The sequence below is a fragment of the Octopus sinensis genome, linkage group LG30 (assembly GCF_006345805.1).
Source record: "Octopus sinensis linkage group LG30, ASM634580v1, whole genome shotgun sequence".
Classification (NCBI taxonomy): Eukaryota; Metazoa; Mollusca; class Cephalopoda; order Octopoda; family Octopodidae; genus Octopus; species Octopus sinensis.
Genome location: NC_043026.1, coordinates 12,516,189 through 12,534,046, shown reverse-complemented (window position 1 = coordinate 12,534,046; position 17,858 = coordinate 12,516,189). Strand labels below are relative to the sequence as shown.

Sequence of the window (17,858 nt, the reverse complement as noted above, 5' to 3'; positions counted from 1 at the left end):
CGGATGCGCGACTGCGCGCACCCGGACCACTGTTCGCTAGTAGTACCGAAAATTAAGGTAAAGTACACCCGCACGCGTTTCACTAAGAAAAATTAAAATTCCGCCCGCCCGCCCCCTCCCCGAAATTGCTGGCCTTGTGCCAAAATTTGAAACCAATATTAGGAACAAATTGCGACTCACCTACTTCTTCAGTATCGATTCCAACTGGACGAAATCCAAGATGCGACCTACGATAAATTCCCTTTCTAGCTCGTACGTCCACACTGGGCTCCTCCAATGCCATTGCCAGAGGTCAAAGGGGTCCACGCTGGTCACACTTTCGCCAAACCTGACTTCACTAATTCTTCTTCTTCTTCTTCTTCTTCCGGCAGGGCCCCTTACGCACTAACGTCACCGAAGGGGTTGCACCCGATTCACTTCCTCTCTCTCCACAGTTCTATTATACAATGATTCGCTAAGTTTTTACTTTCACACTGCTGGGTAAAAAACTTGTAAGAGAAAAAGATGTTTACGAAGTTAAAAATTTTTTAGCTACGTAGAAATTATTTAAAAAAAAACTGCCGGTCAAACCGAAAAGATCCGTTTTATAAACACACTCTACCAATATACGAAGTTTAAATTTTTTTAATTACATGGAAATTATTTTAAAAAACTGCCGGTCAAACCGAAAAGATCCCTTATATTTCTCCATAAATTTATAATTTCTTTTTCCTATCCCCCTCTTCAGCAAATAACCTCTTCGCGGAAAGAACATTTCACAAGGGAAATATAAAAACCGGCACCGAAAAATGAAACGAAACTAGAAAATGTCACGAGTGTAAAGCCTTCAAATTATCCAAACTCTTGCACACGATTCACTTCCTCTCCACAATTCTATTATACAATCATTCGCTAAGTTTTTACTTTCACACTGCTGAGTAAAAAACTTGTATTTCTCCATAAATTTACAATTTCTCTTTCCTATCCCCTCTAATCTTTGTCTTCGGCAAATAACCTCTTCGCGGAAAGAACATTTCACAAGTGACATGTAAAAACCGGCACCGAAAATCGAAACGAAACAGAACACCAAGAAACCAGAAAATGTCACTAGTGCAGTTTTTAAACCAAAATAAAGGACCTCTAGGGTCTGCCCATAAATTTCAAAAATATCTTCTAGCTAAAATGAAGTGATTAAAACGAAACCATTATAGTGTCGATACATAGTGCAGTTTTTAAACCAAAAGAAAGGACCTCTAGGGGGTCTGCCCATTTATTTTGGAATGAACATTATTTTCTGCTAGGATGGCAGGGGTGAGTGTGATTTTTGTGAAAGTGAAGTGAGGTAACGTACTGAAAAACCCATTACTTTTTTCCCGTTTTAAAATTAGCTTACAATCCTTCAAATTATCCGTTTCTGTTAAGTTATCTCCCGCTAATCGGAACGCAATTTTTTATCCCTCTTTCTATACTACTTGTCTTAAATAAAATAATAATAACTAGCAGTATCGCCCGGCGTTGCTCGGGTTTGTAAGGGAAATAACTATATAAGCATTTTTAGAGAGTTACTTCCCTTATAGATGCCAATTCGGGCTTTCTTAGCCATTTCTGTTTTGGTGTCTTCAAGCCATGAAGTCGTTGTTCTAAAAGAACGCTGGTCTCCTTGACAACGCTTTACGACGTTGATTTCCTTACACTCCCTTCCCCACAGCTTCACGAGGGTGGGAAGAAGGGGGAGAAGCAAACAGGTGCAGGTGTGACCATGGACGCCAACTCCGCCGCCATCGACACACGAAAAATTATGCATTAAAATGGAATAAAAAATGATGTTAAATTATTTTTAAAATCGTAGACTCATCGTAGACGTGCGCTAATACCCAGAAGGGCTCGATATGAATCACGACTATAAGATACCCGAATTTGGTTAAACTGCACCGCAAAATGTGGGAGTAGTTAGGAATGTAAATCGAAGGGGACAGACACTCACACAACTACAGTTTTATATATATAGATAATAATAATGAAATTATTGTATACAGTGCTCAGGTGCACCACAACTCTGATTCGCTTATATGATTGAATTCATGCGATATTCAGGATTTGTAAGCTAATTTTAAAACGGGAAAAAAGTAATGGGTTTTTCAGTACATTACCTCACTTTCACAAAAATCACCCTCACCCCTGCCATCCTAGCAGGAAATAATGTTCATTCCAAAATAAACGGGCAGACCCTAGGGGTCATTTTTTTTTGGTTTAAAAACTGCAATAAGTACCTATTTCTTTACTACCCACAAGGGGCTAAACACAGAGGGGACAAACAAGGACAGACAAACGGATTAAGTCGATAATATCGACCCCAGTGCGTAACTGGTACTTATTTAATCGACCCCGAAAGGATGAAAGGCAAAGTCGACCTCGGCGGAATTTGAACTCAAAATGTAACGGCAGACGAAATACCTATTTCTTTATTACCCACAAGGGGCTAAACATAGAGAGGCAAACACAGAGGGGACAAACAAGGACAGACATAGGTATTAAGTCGATAATATCGACCCCAGTGCGTAACTGGTACTTATTTAATCGACCCCGAAAGGATGAAAGGCAAAGTCAACCTCGGCGGAATTTGAACTCAGAACGTAACGGCAGACGAAATACTGCTAAGCATTAAGCCCAGCGTGCTAACGTTTCTGCCAGCTCGCCGCACTAACTGCACTAAATATCGACACTATAATGGTTTTGTTTTAATCACTTCGTTTTAGCTAGGAAATATTTTTGAAATTTATATTTATGTATTTGTTTTGCAAGATTCGTGATGTGAAAACGTGTTGAAATATATTGTTTATGGTCACAGACGTATAAACCAAATAAAGGCAAGACTTCCGTCCGTCCCGTCCCCACCAAAAAAACACGCTTAAAAAATTTTTTTTTTCCGACAAAACCCCACTTTTTGGCTAAATTACCACCTCCATTTCCTTCATTTTAAACTTTTTCCACAATTTTTTTTTTTTGAAAATATGCGGAAAAATTTTTCATAGAAAAAAAGGACCTTTTTGATGTAAATAATTTTTGGTGTTAACATTGTCCGATTTGAATTTTTTCTTCTATGGAATGAAGAGCAAGCCTTCTTCTATCATACTCTCAGTTTTGGTCAACTTGCACTGCAGGGTCTCAGAGGAGATAGTGTTGGTTGAAGGCTACCAAATCTGCCATACACAGACAACATCAGCTTTATAAATAGTAAAAAATAGGGATTTTCATAGAAAAAAGCACCTTTTTGATGTAAATAATTTTTGGTCTTAATATTGTTCGATTTGAATTTTTTCTTCTACGGAATGAAGAGTAAGCCTTCTTCTATCATACTCTCAATTTTGGTCAACTTGCGACGCAGGGTCTTGGAGGAGATAGTGTTAGTTGAAGGCTACCAAACCTGCCATACACAGACAACTTCAGCTTTATATATATAGAGATTTCAAAATGAGATGAGGGATTAGGTAAAGTCAAGGGTACATAATACTTCAGTAAATAAAAAAGGTCTTGAGAGGCTTGTGGTTGTGTGAGGTAATGAATTGGTACAATAATATTTTGATGTTAATAAGGCAGCGAACTGGCAGAATCGTTAGCACACAGGGCAAAATGCTTAGCAGTATTACATCTGTCTTTATGTTCTAAGTTCAAATTCTGCCAAGGTCGACTTCGCCTTTCATCCATTCGGGGTCTATAAATTAAGTATCAGTTGCGTACTGGGGTCGATATAATCGACTTAATCCATTTGTCTGTCCTTTCTGTGTTTAGCCCCTTGTGGATAGTAAAGAAATAGGTATTTCATCTGCCGCTACGTTCTGAGTTCAAATTCCGCCGAGGTCGACTTTGCCTTTCATCCTTTCAGGGTTGATAAATTAAGTACCAGTTACACACTGAGGTCGATGTAATCGGTTTATCTGTCCTTGTTTGTCCTCTCTATGTTTAGCCCCTTGTGGGTAGTAAAGAAATAGGTATTTGGTCTGCCGCTACGTTCTGGGTTCAAATTCTGCTGAAGTCGACTTTGCCTTTCATCCTTTCGGGGCCGATAAACTAAGTACCACTTGGATGCTGGGGGGCCAATTTAATCGACTGGCCCCCTCCCCCAAAATTTCGGGCCTTGTGCTTAGAGTAGAAAAGAATATTTTGAAAGCAGTAAGCTGGCAGAATCGTTAGCTCGCTGAGGGGAATGCTTAGCGGCATTTCGTCTGCCTTTACGTTACACTTGTATGTGCGTGGCCGTTTGCCAGCTCTGTCTGGCCCCCGTGCCAGTGGCACGTAAAAGCACCATCCGTTCGTGTCCGTTGCCAGCCTCGCCTGGCCCCCGTGCCGGTGACACGTAAAAGCACCATCCGTTCGTGGCTGTTTGCCAGCCTCGTCTGGCACGTAAAAACCACCCACTACACTCACGGAGTGGTTGGCGTTAGGAAGGGCATCTAGCCGTAGAAACACTGCCAGATAAGACTGGGCCTGATGAAGCCTTCCAGCTTCACAGACCCCAGTTGAACCGTCCAACCCATGCTAGCATGGAGAACAGACGCTAAATGATGATGATGATCACAATGCTATGAGTTTTCTCTTGTCCGAATACATTTAAGAGCACGTAAAATGTTTGTTTTACAACAGATATCACTAATATGGCTTCTCTATGAATGCATTTGTTTTATGATTTACTACAAATGCCTGGCCTCCGTGCCGGTGATACGTAAAAAGCACCATCCGATCGTGGCCATTTGCCACGCTCGTCTGGCACCTGTGCCAGTGGCACATAAAAAGCACCCACTACACACATGGAGTGGTTGGCGTTAGGAAGGGCATCCAGCTGTAGAAACACTGCCAGATCAGACTGGGCCTGGTGCAGCCTCCTGGCTTCCCAGATTCCCGGTCGAACTGTCCAACCCATGCTAGCATGGAAGGCGGACACTAAACAATGATGATGATGATGATGTGACAGTGATATGGCTTCTCTCCTGTAAGAGAATGTTTATGTCTAGTTAAGTTGCTACTTCAAGAGAATGGTTTACCACAGATATCACACTGATATGGCTTTTTTTTTTCCTGTACAGATATGTTCATGTTGATGTAAGTGACCAAAAGCAGTGAATGATTTACCACAGATATCAGTTATATGGTTTCTCACCTGTATGAATACGTTTGTGTCTAGTGAGGCCATCAGTTCTAGAGAATGATTTACCGCAGATATCACAGTGATGGGGCTTTTCCCCTCTATGAATACTTTTATGTGTAGTGAGACCACCATTGCTAGAGAATGATTTACCGCAGATATCACATTGATATGGCTTCTCTGGTGTATGAATATGTTTATGTCTAGTGAGACCATCACGTCTAGAGAATGATTTACCGCAGATACCACACTGATATGGTTTTTCTCCTGTATGAGTACGCTTATGTAGATTTACATGACCAGATTCAGAGAATGATTTACCACAGATATCACACTGATATGGCTTCTCTCCTGTATGAATACGTTTATGAGTAGTGAGACCATTTTCTCTAGTAAATGATTTACCACAGATATCACAGCGATATGGCTTCTCTCCTGTATGAATACGTTTATGTCTAGTAAGAACACTATTTGTAGACAATGATTTACCACAGATATCACACCGATATTGTTTTTCTCCTATATGCGTACGTTTGTGTTTATTTAAGTGACTAGATTCAGAAAATGATATACCACAGATATCACACCGATATTGTTTTTCTCCTGTATGAGTACGTTTGTGCTGACTTAAATGACCAGATTCAGTAAAGGAATGGCCACAGATATCACACTGATATGGCTTCTCTCCCGTATGAATACGTTTATGTCTAGTGAGAGCACTACTTCTAGAAAACGATTTACCACAGATATCACAGCGGTATGGTTTTTCTCCTGTATGGATGCGTTTGTGTTCATGTAAGTGACCAAAAGCAGAAAATGATTTACCACAGATATCACAGTGATATAGCTTCTCACCTGTATGAATATGTTTATGTCGAGCGAGACTATCATTCCTAAAGAACGATGTACCACAGATATCACAGTAATATGGCTTCTCTGGTGTATGAATATGTTTATGTCTAGTGAGACCATCACGTCTAGAGAAGGATTTACCGCAGATATCACACTGATATGGCTTTTCTCCTGTATGAGTACGTTTGTGTTTATTTAAGTCATCAGATTCACAAAATGATTTATCACACATATCACATTGATATGGCTTCTCTGGTGCATGAGTACGTTTGTGTTGGGTTACATTACCAGATTCAGAAAATGTTTTACCACAGATATCACACTGATATGGCTTCTCTCCTGTATGAGTACGTTTGTGCTTATTTACATGACCAGAGTCAGAGAAAGATTTACCACAGATATCACAGTGATATGGCTTCTCTCCTGTATGAATACGCTTATGCCTAGTGAGACTACTACTTTTTGACAGTGATATACCACAGATATCACACTGATATGGCTTCTCTCCTGTATGAATGCATTTATGTCCAGTGAGACCATCATTTCTAGAGAATGATTCACCACAGATATCACAGTGATATGGTTTCTCTCCTGTATGAATGCGTTTGTGAATACGTAAAGCGGTTAAGTGAGAGAATGATTTACTACAGACATCACAATCATATGGTCTTTCTCCTGTGTGAATACGTATGTGAATAGTCAAACTACAGCTTCGAGAGAATGATTTACCACAGATATCACAACAGTATGGTTTACCTCCTATGTGAACTTGTTTATGATTATGTAACCTAATTTTTTGAGAGAATGATTTACCACAAATATCACAGGGATATGGTTTCTCACCTCTATCAATACATTTGTGTTTAATGAGCCTACTTTCCAGAGAAAATGATTTTTTACAGATACCACAATGGTATGAGGATTTTTCAGTCACTTTCTGCATCTCAGCAAAATAATAAATCAATCCTTTAACTCTGTAACATTATCCATTGCTTCAATAGTTTTCTTCTCTCAGAACAATATACGGTTTATTTTCTTGTTTCACTTTTTATCTTTTATTTCTTTTAAATGTTTTACAGCTATTTTCCCATCAACTCTGATTTTCATCAATATCTGAAGATGCCACAAACATATTTGAATCTTCATCCAAATTTAATTACTGAAGGCAAATTCATCTTGTACATACTGCAGACTACACAGTAGAGAAATGCTGCCATTAATTTCCATTCACAAGAAATATTTCACAGTAGTTTACCACAGAGTTATATATTTGTTGCATACAACGTTTTTCTTTAGTCTTTAATCCTTTAGTGTTCACATTATTCTACCAAAATTAATCCTTTTTTATCCACATTGTTTTGAACTAATAATGTATTATCTTGTAGCTGAGATTTTGATGAGGTAGCTGTTAATTTTTAAAACGATATTGTAGGGTTGGTGTGAGAGACCAGATCTGGCCAGTTTGAACATAAAACAGGTAGAATACTTTTGGCCGGATATGGCCGGATTAAATGCTAAAGGGTTAAAAGATAACAGTTGTTGACAATGAATCTGATGGGAGCAATTCTTTGATGTCACAGTTGTCTGATATTCTGAAATAAGAGAGAAACAACAGTATAAGATATAGAGGAATCATTTTAGTAGCAGAGATGCAACAATGGAAGCGTTACTCCATTTCTACAGAGATAAATTCTAGAAGTAAACATTTACCGCAACAACTGATTTTACTTTGCAAAAAATTGCATCACGAAACATAGTACAAAGCCTATACCATATATATATATATATGGATCACAAAAAGGATCAGAATCGAAATCGATCAATGGAAATTGCAGATGTGTTACCAGTGCCGGTGGCATGTAAGAGAACCTTCCGTTTCGCGACCGTTGCCAGCGCCGCCCCGACTGGCCTCGTGCCAGTGGCACATAAAAAGCACCATCCGTTCGTGGCCGTTTGCCAGCTGTCTGGCACCTGTGCGGGTGGCACGTAAAAAGCACCCACTACACTCACGGAGTGGTTGGCGTTAGGAAGGGCATCCAGCCGTAGAAACACTGCCAGATTTGTCTGGGCCTGAGGAAACCTTCTGGATTCACAGACCCCAGTAGAACCGTCCAACCCATGCTAGCATGGAAAACGGACGCTAAACGATGATGATGATGATGATGATATATATATACATATGTTTCTTTACTACCCACAAGGGGCTAAACATAGAGTGGACAAACAAGGACAGATAAAGGGATTAAGTCGATTACATCAACCCCAGTGCAAAACTGGTACTTTATTTATATCGACCACAAAAAGATGAAAGGCAAAGTCGACCTCGGCGGAATTTGGACTCAGAACGTAACAACAGACCTTCTTTACTACCCACAAGGGGCTAAACGCAGAGAGGACAGACAAAAGGATTAAGTCGATTACATCGACCCCAGTGCGTAACTAGTACTTATTTAATCGACCCCGAAAGGATGAAAGGCAAAGTCGACCTCGGCGGAATTTGAACTCACAATGTAGCGGAAGACGAAATACCGCTAAGCATTTCGCCTGGCGTGCTAACAATTCTGGCAGCTCACCGCCTTCCTTTATCATTATATATATATATATATATATATATATATATATATAAGTACATTAAAAGGCTTCCAAATAAAGAAGCGAGGGCTAGATACACAAAAAGGGGATAAATTTATGAAATGGAATGAAAATCAAAAACGTTTACCAACTCAGCTAATCTTGTACACCGGTTTCATCTTTTTTTTAGCAAATGAATAGAATTTATCTGCCTAGGCCAGAATCATCAGCAAGAAGCTTTTGTAATCCGAGACGTACAAACCATTAGAAGCACATGCAAATCTAACGATCTGTATACCCTAACTTTTCAGACCAGTGTGCAGACGCAAATCATACCCGCCGACAGAGAAGATGCTGGTAAAAAATCTACGAGCAAATTTATCGAGCAATCATCATCATCATCATCATCATCGTTTAACATCCATTCTCCATGCTAGCATGGGTTGGACGGTTCGACCGGGGACCTGGGAAGCCAGAAGGCTGCACCAGGCTCCAGTCTGATCTGGCAGTGTTTCTACAGCTGGATGCCCTTCCTAACGCCAACCACTCTGTGAGTGTAGTGGGTGCTTTTTACGTGCCACTTGCATAGGTGCCAGGCAAGGCTGGCAACGGCCACGGTCGGATTGGTGTACTTTACGTGCCACCGGCACGGAAGCCAATCGAGGCGGCACTGGCATCGGCCACGATTCGGATAGCGCTTTTTATGTACCACCAGTCCAGGGTGCCAGTCATAGGATTGGTTCAATTTTGATTCCGATTTCGATTTCACTTGCCCCAACAGGTCTTCGCAAGCAGAGAAGGGGGGTTGGCATGGGTGCCTGTCGTCGGATGAGGTTCGATTTCGACTTTGCATGTATGTATAGACAGATTGGTGGATAAGTGCGGGCGTATATGTATTTCGGTTTTACATGTTTTACTAAATTGACACAAAAGGGTGACCTAAGATTAGAATAAAGACAAGTTTCCTTAGAGTTACAAGTTCAGTGATGCAGAGACGTAATGAGAAAAGATTGACATATTTTTTTAGTTTCTTTAGAATTGTGAAAGAAAAGAAATAGTGAGTCAGCCTTTAAATGAATCTTTCATCGTGCAACAAATAGGTGGTACGCAAATAGCTATGTATATGTATATAGGAGCACTCTGTCGGTTGCAACGATCAATGGAACAGCTTGCTCGTGATATTAATGTGCAAGTGGCTGAGCACTCCACAGACATGTGCACCCTTAACGTAGTTCTCGAGGAGATTCAGCGTGACTCAGATTGTGACAAGGCTGGCCCTTTGAAATACAGGTACAACAGAAACAGGAAGAAAGAGTGAGAGAAAGTTGTGGTGAAAGAGTACAGCAGGGTTCACCACCTGCCGGAGCCTCGTGGAGCTTTAGGTGTTTTCGCTCAATAAACACTCACAACGCCCGGTCTGGGAATCGAAACCGCGATCCTCCGACCACGATTCCGCTGCCCTAACCACTGGGCCATTGTGCCTCCACTATGTATATGTACATATATGCAGATAATTAAGTGTATGTGTTTGTATGTATACAGTTCTATTTGTATTTAAGTCTGTAGTTGTTTATGTGTGTGAGTGTGTATATACTTATGTTTGGATTTATTTGTGTATGTATGATTGTCTATAGTTATGTATATATGTAAACATGAAATCTCCATGTATGTATATATGTATTAATGTATATATGGTGATGATGATGATGGCTATCAACTCTTGAGCAAAGAAGACCATCACTGACCATCACTCATGTGAAATGTCTGCAAGGACCATTCTAAGTTGTATAGTGTTCATGGATGCCTTTATTCAGATACGCAGCTGTGGCTTTCATGCTCCCCACAGTGACCTCCAAATTGATCGGGCGTCGTAAATGACTGTTGTCTAGCGATTGTACAACCTACAAACTGTATGGCAGGTTTGGTAGCCTTCAACTAACACTATCTCCTCCGAGACCCTGCAGTGCAAGTTGACCAAAATTGAGAGTATGATAGAAGAAGGCTTGCTCTTCCTTCTGTCGAAGAAAAAATTCAAATCAGACCATGTTAACACCAAAAATTACTTACATCAAAAAGGTGCTTTTCTTCTATGAAAATCCCGATTTTTTTACGATTTTTTTACTGCTGTATTGGCATTTTTCAGTGTATTTCAACCAGAAAAATGTTCACTTAAAGAAAATAACAAGCTACGTAATGCAAATTTTTTGCTTTTCAAAAATTCCAATTCTAAAGGGTTGAAAAGAAAACACACCCGAGCAATGCCGGGTGATACTGCTAGTACATATATATATACATACATATATACATACATATATATATATATATATATATATATAATATATATAAACATATACATACATATATATACATACATAAATATATACATATACATAAATACATGCATATACATAAATACATATATATAGTGTGTGTGTGTATATATATATATATATATATATACACACACACATATACATACATATATATATATATATACACACACACATACATATGCATATATATATATACATATATATACACACACACATATATATATATACATATACACACACATATATATATATATACATACATACACACACACATATATATATATATACATACAGACATATACACACATATATATATTATATATATATATACATACATATATATATATATATATATATTATATATATATATATATATATATATATACACACATACACACACACGTATATGAAAATATTTTCGTATTATCAAACTCTTTCCACATTATACTAAAATATCTATAATTGCAAATATATTTAACAATGTATTTATAGCATACTCGTGGCTGGAACAACAGTAAACACTAGCAAAATTTTCACAAATAAAGTACATAGAAGTGTATACACACAAACTATATAGAAGTGGGTACTATTTAAGAAGAGTGGTCCCGGTGCGCGTGATAAACAAAATAGGAATTTTGAAAGAAGTATCTTTTAACATCAAATGGCTATGATGGGGGGGGATCCACTAAAACAAAGTATATTTCTTTATTACCCACAAGGGGCTAAACACAGAGGGGACAAACAAGGACAGACGAAGGGATTAAGTCGATTACATCGACCCCAGTGCGTAACTGGTACTTAATTTATCGACCCCGAAAGGATGAAAGGCAAAGTCGACCTCGGCGGAATTTGAACTCCGAACGTAACGGCAGATGAAATACTTATTTCTTTACTACCCACAAGGGGCTAAACACAGAGGGGACAAACAAGGTCAGACGAAGGGATTAAGTCGATTATATCGAACCCCAGTGCGTAACTGGTACTTAATTTATCGACCCCGAAAGGATGAAAGGCAAAGTCGACCTCGGCGGAATTTGAACTCAGAACGTAGCGGCAGACGAAATACCTAATTCTTTACTACCCACAAGGGGCTAAACACAGAGGGGACAAACAAGGACAGACGAAGGGATTAAGTCAATTACATCGACCCCAGTGCGTAACTGGTACTTAATTTATCGACCCCGAATGGATGAAAGGCAAAGTCGACCTCGGCGGAATTTGAGCTCGGAACGTATCGACAGACGAAATACGGCTACGCATTTCGCCCGGTGTGCTAGAAAATAGAAATTTTATCCATAGATAAAAAAAAAAAATGGTTGAGAACTTCTTGACGAAACCCTTCATGGAGGTGCCCCAGCATGGCCGCAGTCCAATGCCAGAAACAAGTAAAAGATGAAAGGCTCTGTCTCACCTGTTGTAGTACATAAATCAGTGTTTATATTAAAATAATGTCATTAAGAAATTCTACTTCTTAATAGAGCGATTCAACCGGAATTAGGATTTTTGACAACAGAAATTTACAAAAACCAACTCGGAAACACGAAAGCAGCCGAAATGTACCTACTTCTTGATATGACGCTAGGTTAATTATATATATATATTATTTCGAAAAGTGTTACTTCATATGTAAAATAAACACAGTGTTAAATGTACAGGAAAACTGAAAATTTTATTTAAAATACACAATTGTTGCGATTCTGTACATTTATATGTCTGCAATTTCTGTCAGAATGTAGGATTGTAGGAACACCTGCCCTAGTTATGATATTGCAGAGATTTCTAAAGAAGAAGAATGAGTTATCTGTCTGCCTATAGATGAGTTCGAAGAGTAAATTCTTATTTTAAGCAATTCTTATTTTAAATACGTGTTCATACGAGGGATTATGCAAATAATGATACTCGGTTCGGTGGCAAACTCCGAATGTTTTAGTACGTTTCGCCTTTTTCCCACTTCCGGGTCAGTTTTTACATTTCACTTGTCAAATTTTTTAGTTCCACGCAGAGATTATTATTTACTCAAGACAAAGGTTGGAAGAAATAAGGAAGTAGAAATTTAAAGAAATTTATGGAGAAATACAAGTAAGTCCTTTATTCTGCAGGGTGGAAGTGATACCGTAATTGATTCCTTGTCTAATGTAACTAGAATTGGATATACAGGCTTCACTGTAGAAGGAAGATGAATGGATTTAGATGTGAGTACTGATGGAAAATTGGGGAAATAGGATTGCTTCAGTACTAAATAGTTCAGACACCATCTTTATGAAAAATACAAATACTATGTATGTTAGTTTTGATATATTTATTGAGAGAATCATTTAACAATTATTAAGAAATTATATGGCGATCTTTCGTCTCTAGTAGACCTTTCCGTCGATTTCCGTAAAAAAAATTTTTTTTTTTACACATGGGCTTGCGGGAACTTTTGAAGTAATATACATACATATACACATACACCGAGTAAAAAATTTCAGTTATCTCTTTCTTTCACACATTACTCTGTCTCTTCACACACACTAACAGAAGCACTTCACTTACACAACATACTGTCTGTCTCCCACACCCCATCAAACACACACACACACACATGTACATCAATGGCTTCACATGCACGGTAACTTCAAAAGAACTTCCCTCGTCATACAATCGCTTTCTCTTAGTCTCTTTCGCTCTCATTACTTCAAAAGTTCCCGCAAGCCCATATGTAAAAAAAATAAATTTTTTTACGGAAATCGACGGAAAGGTCTACTAGAGACGAAAGATCGCCAGAAATATATATACTTTGAGAAAACAATATTAGTCAAAGACCAATATTGTTTGTTTTTGTTGTTTTTTTTTATCTCAGTAAACACCTATTTCTTTACTACCCACAAGGTGCTAAACACAGAGGGGACAAACAGGCGGATTAAGTAGATTATATCGACCCCAGTGCATTACTGGTACTTAATTTATCGACCCCGAAAGGATGAAAGGGAAAGTCGACCTCGGTGGAATTTGAATTCAGAACGTAACGGCAGACGAAATACCTATTTCTTTATTGCCCACAAGGGGCTAAACACAGAGGGGACAAACATGGACAGACATAGGTATTGAGTTGATGTAATCGAACCCAGTGCTTAACTGGTACTTAATTTATCCACCCCGAAAGGATGAAAGGCAAAGTCGACCTCGGCGGAATTTGAACTCAGAACGTAACGGCAGACGAAAGACCGCTCGGCATTTCGCCTGACGTGCTAACGATTCTTCCAGCTTGCCGCCTCGAGTAAATACTGAATACAAACCACAGACAATAAATTCATCAGTCATAATTTTCTGAACCTGATCTATAACAAGTGTTTGTCTTCTTCTTACAGTTGTCTATCCGGCGGGGGTTACCTGGGAGTGTTTAAACCAGAATTCTGCTATTTTTTCTACGTCAATATGCTTGTTTTCGTTTGATCTACTGCAAAATTACTAACATCACCGTAAACAATCTGCTTTTGATCATTGGTCGGCTCACTTAGGCCTGACCTGGGCCTAAACAGCAACGACTCTCATAGGGAGACCTTAAGTGGTCAGTCGTCGTGCTAGAAATAGTAGCCAAGTTTCACTCTAATTATATCTTTCATCATCATCATCATCATCGTTTAACGTCCGCTTTCCATGCTAGCATGGGTTGGACGGTTCAACTGGGGTCTGGGAAGTCAGAAGGCTGCACCAGGCCCAGTCTGATCTGGCAGTGTTTCTACAGCTGGATGCCCTTCCTAACGCCAACCACTCCGTGAGTGTAGTGGGTGGTTTTTATGTGCCACCGACACAGGTGCCAGACGAGGCGAACGGCCACGATCGAATGGTGTTTGTTACGTGCCTTTGTGTTTCGAAAATTGAGGGCAACGTAGGATAATGTAGTCCTAGATATAAACTGCCATAAGGAAGACTGGGACGGTCATGTTGCCTATTGCCAGGTTAGACTTGATTCATGCCAAATTGATAGATCTAATCAGTCAAGGTTGTCCAGGGCTAATCCTCCTCATCATTATCATTTAACATGTGCTCCATGCTGGCATAAGCTGGATGGTTCAGCGAGATATAACAGGTCTAAGGACTGCATTATGCTACAATGATTCCTGTGACATGATTTCCGGGGCTGGATCCCCTTCGTAACACCAAACATTTTACAGTGGGCATTCCTACAGATGTGTACCCCCCACCGACTTTGTTTCCCCATAATTTCCAGAAAAATGGATATTTTTAAATAAAATTTTCGATACATATGCTTCAGATGATGTAGATTCTCACTAAATCAGAATTTGTTGTGAAAAATGTTTCCGAGGGTGGCGTGGAAAGTTTCGGAAAATGTACGCAAGACGGCTTTCTTTATACATAACTTTCAGAAAAATGGGTAATTTTTAGTGAAACTTGCTCTGCAGGGTCACGGAGGAGATAGTGTTAATTAAAGGCTACCAAACCTGCCATACACAGACAACTTCAGCTTTATATATAGAGAGATTAATAATGAAATTTAATTGTTCATTCACAGGTTTATCAGTATTAAAATGTATTATCCTCTATATCTTATATTGTTTCTTTATTCTTTCAGATTTCCAGGTGAAATTGGTATAAAGAACCATTTATGTCAGATGCATTGTCAATATTCATCATGTTTTAAAAACCAAAGGAAGATGTCATATGAAATATAGAAGATAGATATAATCCTAATATTTAATATTTCCTCTAAACTAAGATAAATATTTATTTCTCTATTACCCACAAGGGGCTAAACATAGAGGGGACAAACAAGGACAGACAAACGGATTAAGCCGATTACATCGACCCCAGTGCGAAACTGGTACTTTATTTATCGACCCCGGAAGGATGAAAGGCAAAGTCGACTTCGGCGGAATTTCAACTCACAACGTAACGACAGACGAAATACCACAAAGCATTTCGCCCGGCGTGCTAACGTTTCTGCCAACTAAGATAAATATTAACACTTCTTGACTTCAGTGCCTGGGATGTATCCAAGAAGGTTTTTTGCATATTGATTAAATTCAGGAAATTTATAAAGGTTTTTGCATCGTCTTCAAATATTGACCACAAGCAAAGTCGATGGGAATATAGCAAGAGAATTGTTTCTATTGAGTAAACGACACAAAGAGGTAAAAAAAATGGAGGCAGGACTGATTTTATGTGAAGATATGTTAAAAGAGATTGAAAAATCATCCAACCAGTGCGATATATGTAATAAGACATTTTCTCAAAAAGGGAACCTTGTTAAACATCGACGTATTCATACAGGTGAGAGACCGTATCACTGTGACGTCTGCAGTAAGTCGTTCTCGGGCAGTAGTGACTTAAGCAAGCACAAACACGTTCATACAGGAGAGAAGCCATATCACTGTGATATTTGCGGTAAATCATACTCTCAGAAAGGCAACCTAACCACGCATAAGCGTATTCATACAGGAGAGAGACCATACTGTTGTGATGTCTGTGGGAAATCTTTCACTCAGAGTGGGAAGCTGGCCACTCACAAATTCAGTCATACGGGAGAGAAGCCATATCACTGTGATATGTGTGGTAAATCTTTTGCTCAAGTGAACAGCCTAACTAAGCATAAATATATTCATACAGGACAGAAGCCATATCATTGTGATATTTGCGGTAAGTCATTTTCCCGAAATGACGAAGTGACTATTCATAAACGCGTCCATACAGGCGAAAAGCCATTTCGCTGTGCTGTCTGTGGTAAATTATTCTCTGGAAGTAGTAACCTGACTAAACATAAGCGTATTCATACGGGGGAGAAGCCATATCATTGTGATGTCTGTGGTAAATTTTTTTCTCAGTGTAGCGATCTAAGTACACATAAACGTATTCATACAGGGGAAAAACCATATCACTGTAACATCTGTGATAAATCATTCTCCGGAAGTAGTAACCTAAGCAGACACATACGTATTCATACAGGAGAAAGGCCGTATCACTGTGATATCTGTGATAAATCTTTCTCTGAAAATGGAGCTTTAACTAAACACAAGCGTATTCATATCGGAGAAAAGCCATACAGTTGTGATATCTGCGATAAATCCTTCTCTCGTAGTAGTGACTTAACCAAACACAAGCGTATCCATACAGGGGACAAACCGTATCAGTGTGAGGTTTGCGATAAATCTTTCTCTGAAAATGGAGCGTTGACCAAACACAAGCGTATTCATATAGGAGACAAACCATACAGTTGTGATATCTGTAGTAAGTCTTTCTCTCAGAGTAGCAACCTGACCATACACAAATACATTCACACGGGAGAAAAACCATATCACTGTGATATCTGTGATAAATCCTTTTCTCAGAAGCGGAACTTAGCTACACATGTACGTATCCATACAGAAGAATAACTGCATCAATGTCAAAATTCATTACATAACAACTCACCCTTGAAAACCATTTTCTCTGCAAACGTGGCATTTAGCATTTGGGACTTTACTCTTGTCGGTAACAGTACTCATCATGGTTCCTTTTTCGTGGCCCTGTTTTATGGTCATTTGCCTATCCTGACACATCCAAGGATACACACAGTTTGACATAGATCTTCATGTGAGAAAAAGTGTATAACTCTATAAATGTATTCACACAAAATATCATCATCATCATCATCATCGTTTAACGTCCGCTTTCCATGCTAGCATGGGTTGGATGATTTGACTGAGGGCTGGTGAACCAGATGGCTGCACCAGGCTTCAATCTTGATCTGGCCTCATCATCATCATCGTCGTTTAACGTCCGCTTTCCATGCTTGCATGGGTTGGACGATTTGACTGAGGACTAATGAACCAGATGGCTGCACCAGGCTTCAATCTTGATCTGGCCTCATCATCATCATCATTGTTTAACATCCGCTTTCCATGCTAGCATGGGTTGGACGTATGACTGAGGGCTTGCGAACCAGATGGCTGCACCAGGCTTCAATCTTGATCTGGCTTCATCATCATCATCATCGTTTAACA

The 17,858-nt window shown here is 39.2% G+C and overlaps 1 protein-coding gene across 1 annotated transcript in view; it reads left to right on the top strand.

Annotated features, from left to right (window-relative positions):
* Positions 1–15,832: 15,832 nt before the first annotated feature.
* LOC115226459 (zinc finger protein 208-like) overlaps positions 15,833–17,858 on the top strand; it is a gene marked incomplete at its 3' end in the record, with an annotated part of 53,502 nt that continues 51,476 nt past the window's right edge. Inside the window, exon 1 of the mRNA XM_029797455.2 lies at positions 15,833–17,247. Within this exon, the coding sequence (XP_029653315.2) occupies positions 16,020–17,247 (1,228 nt within the window). The remainder of the gene's footprint in view (positions 17,248–17,858) is intronic.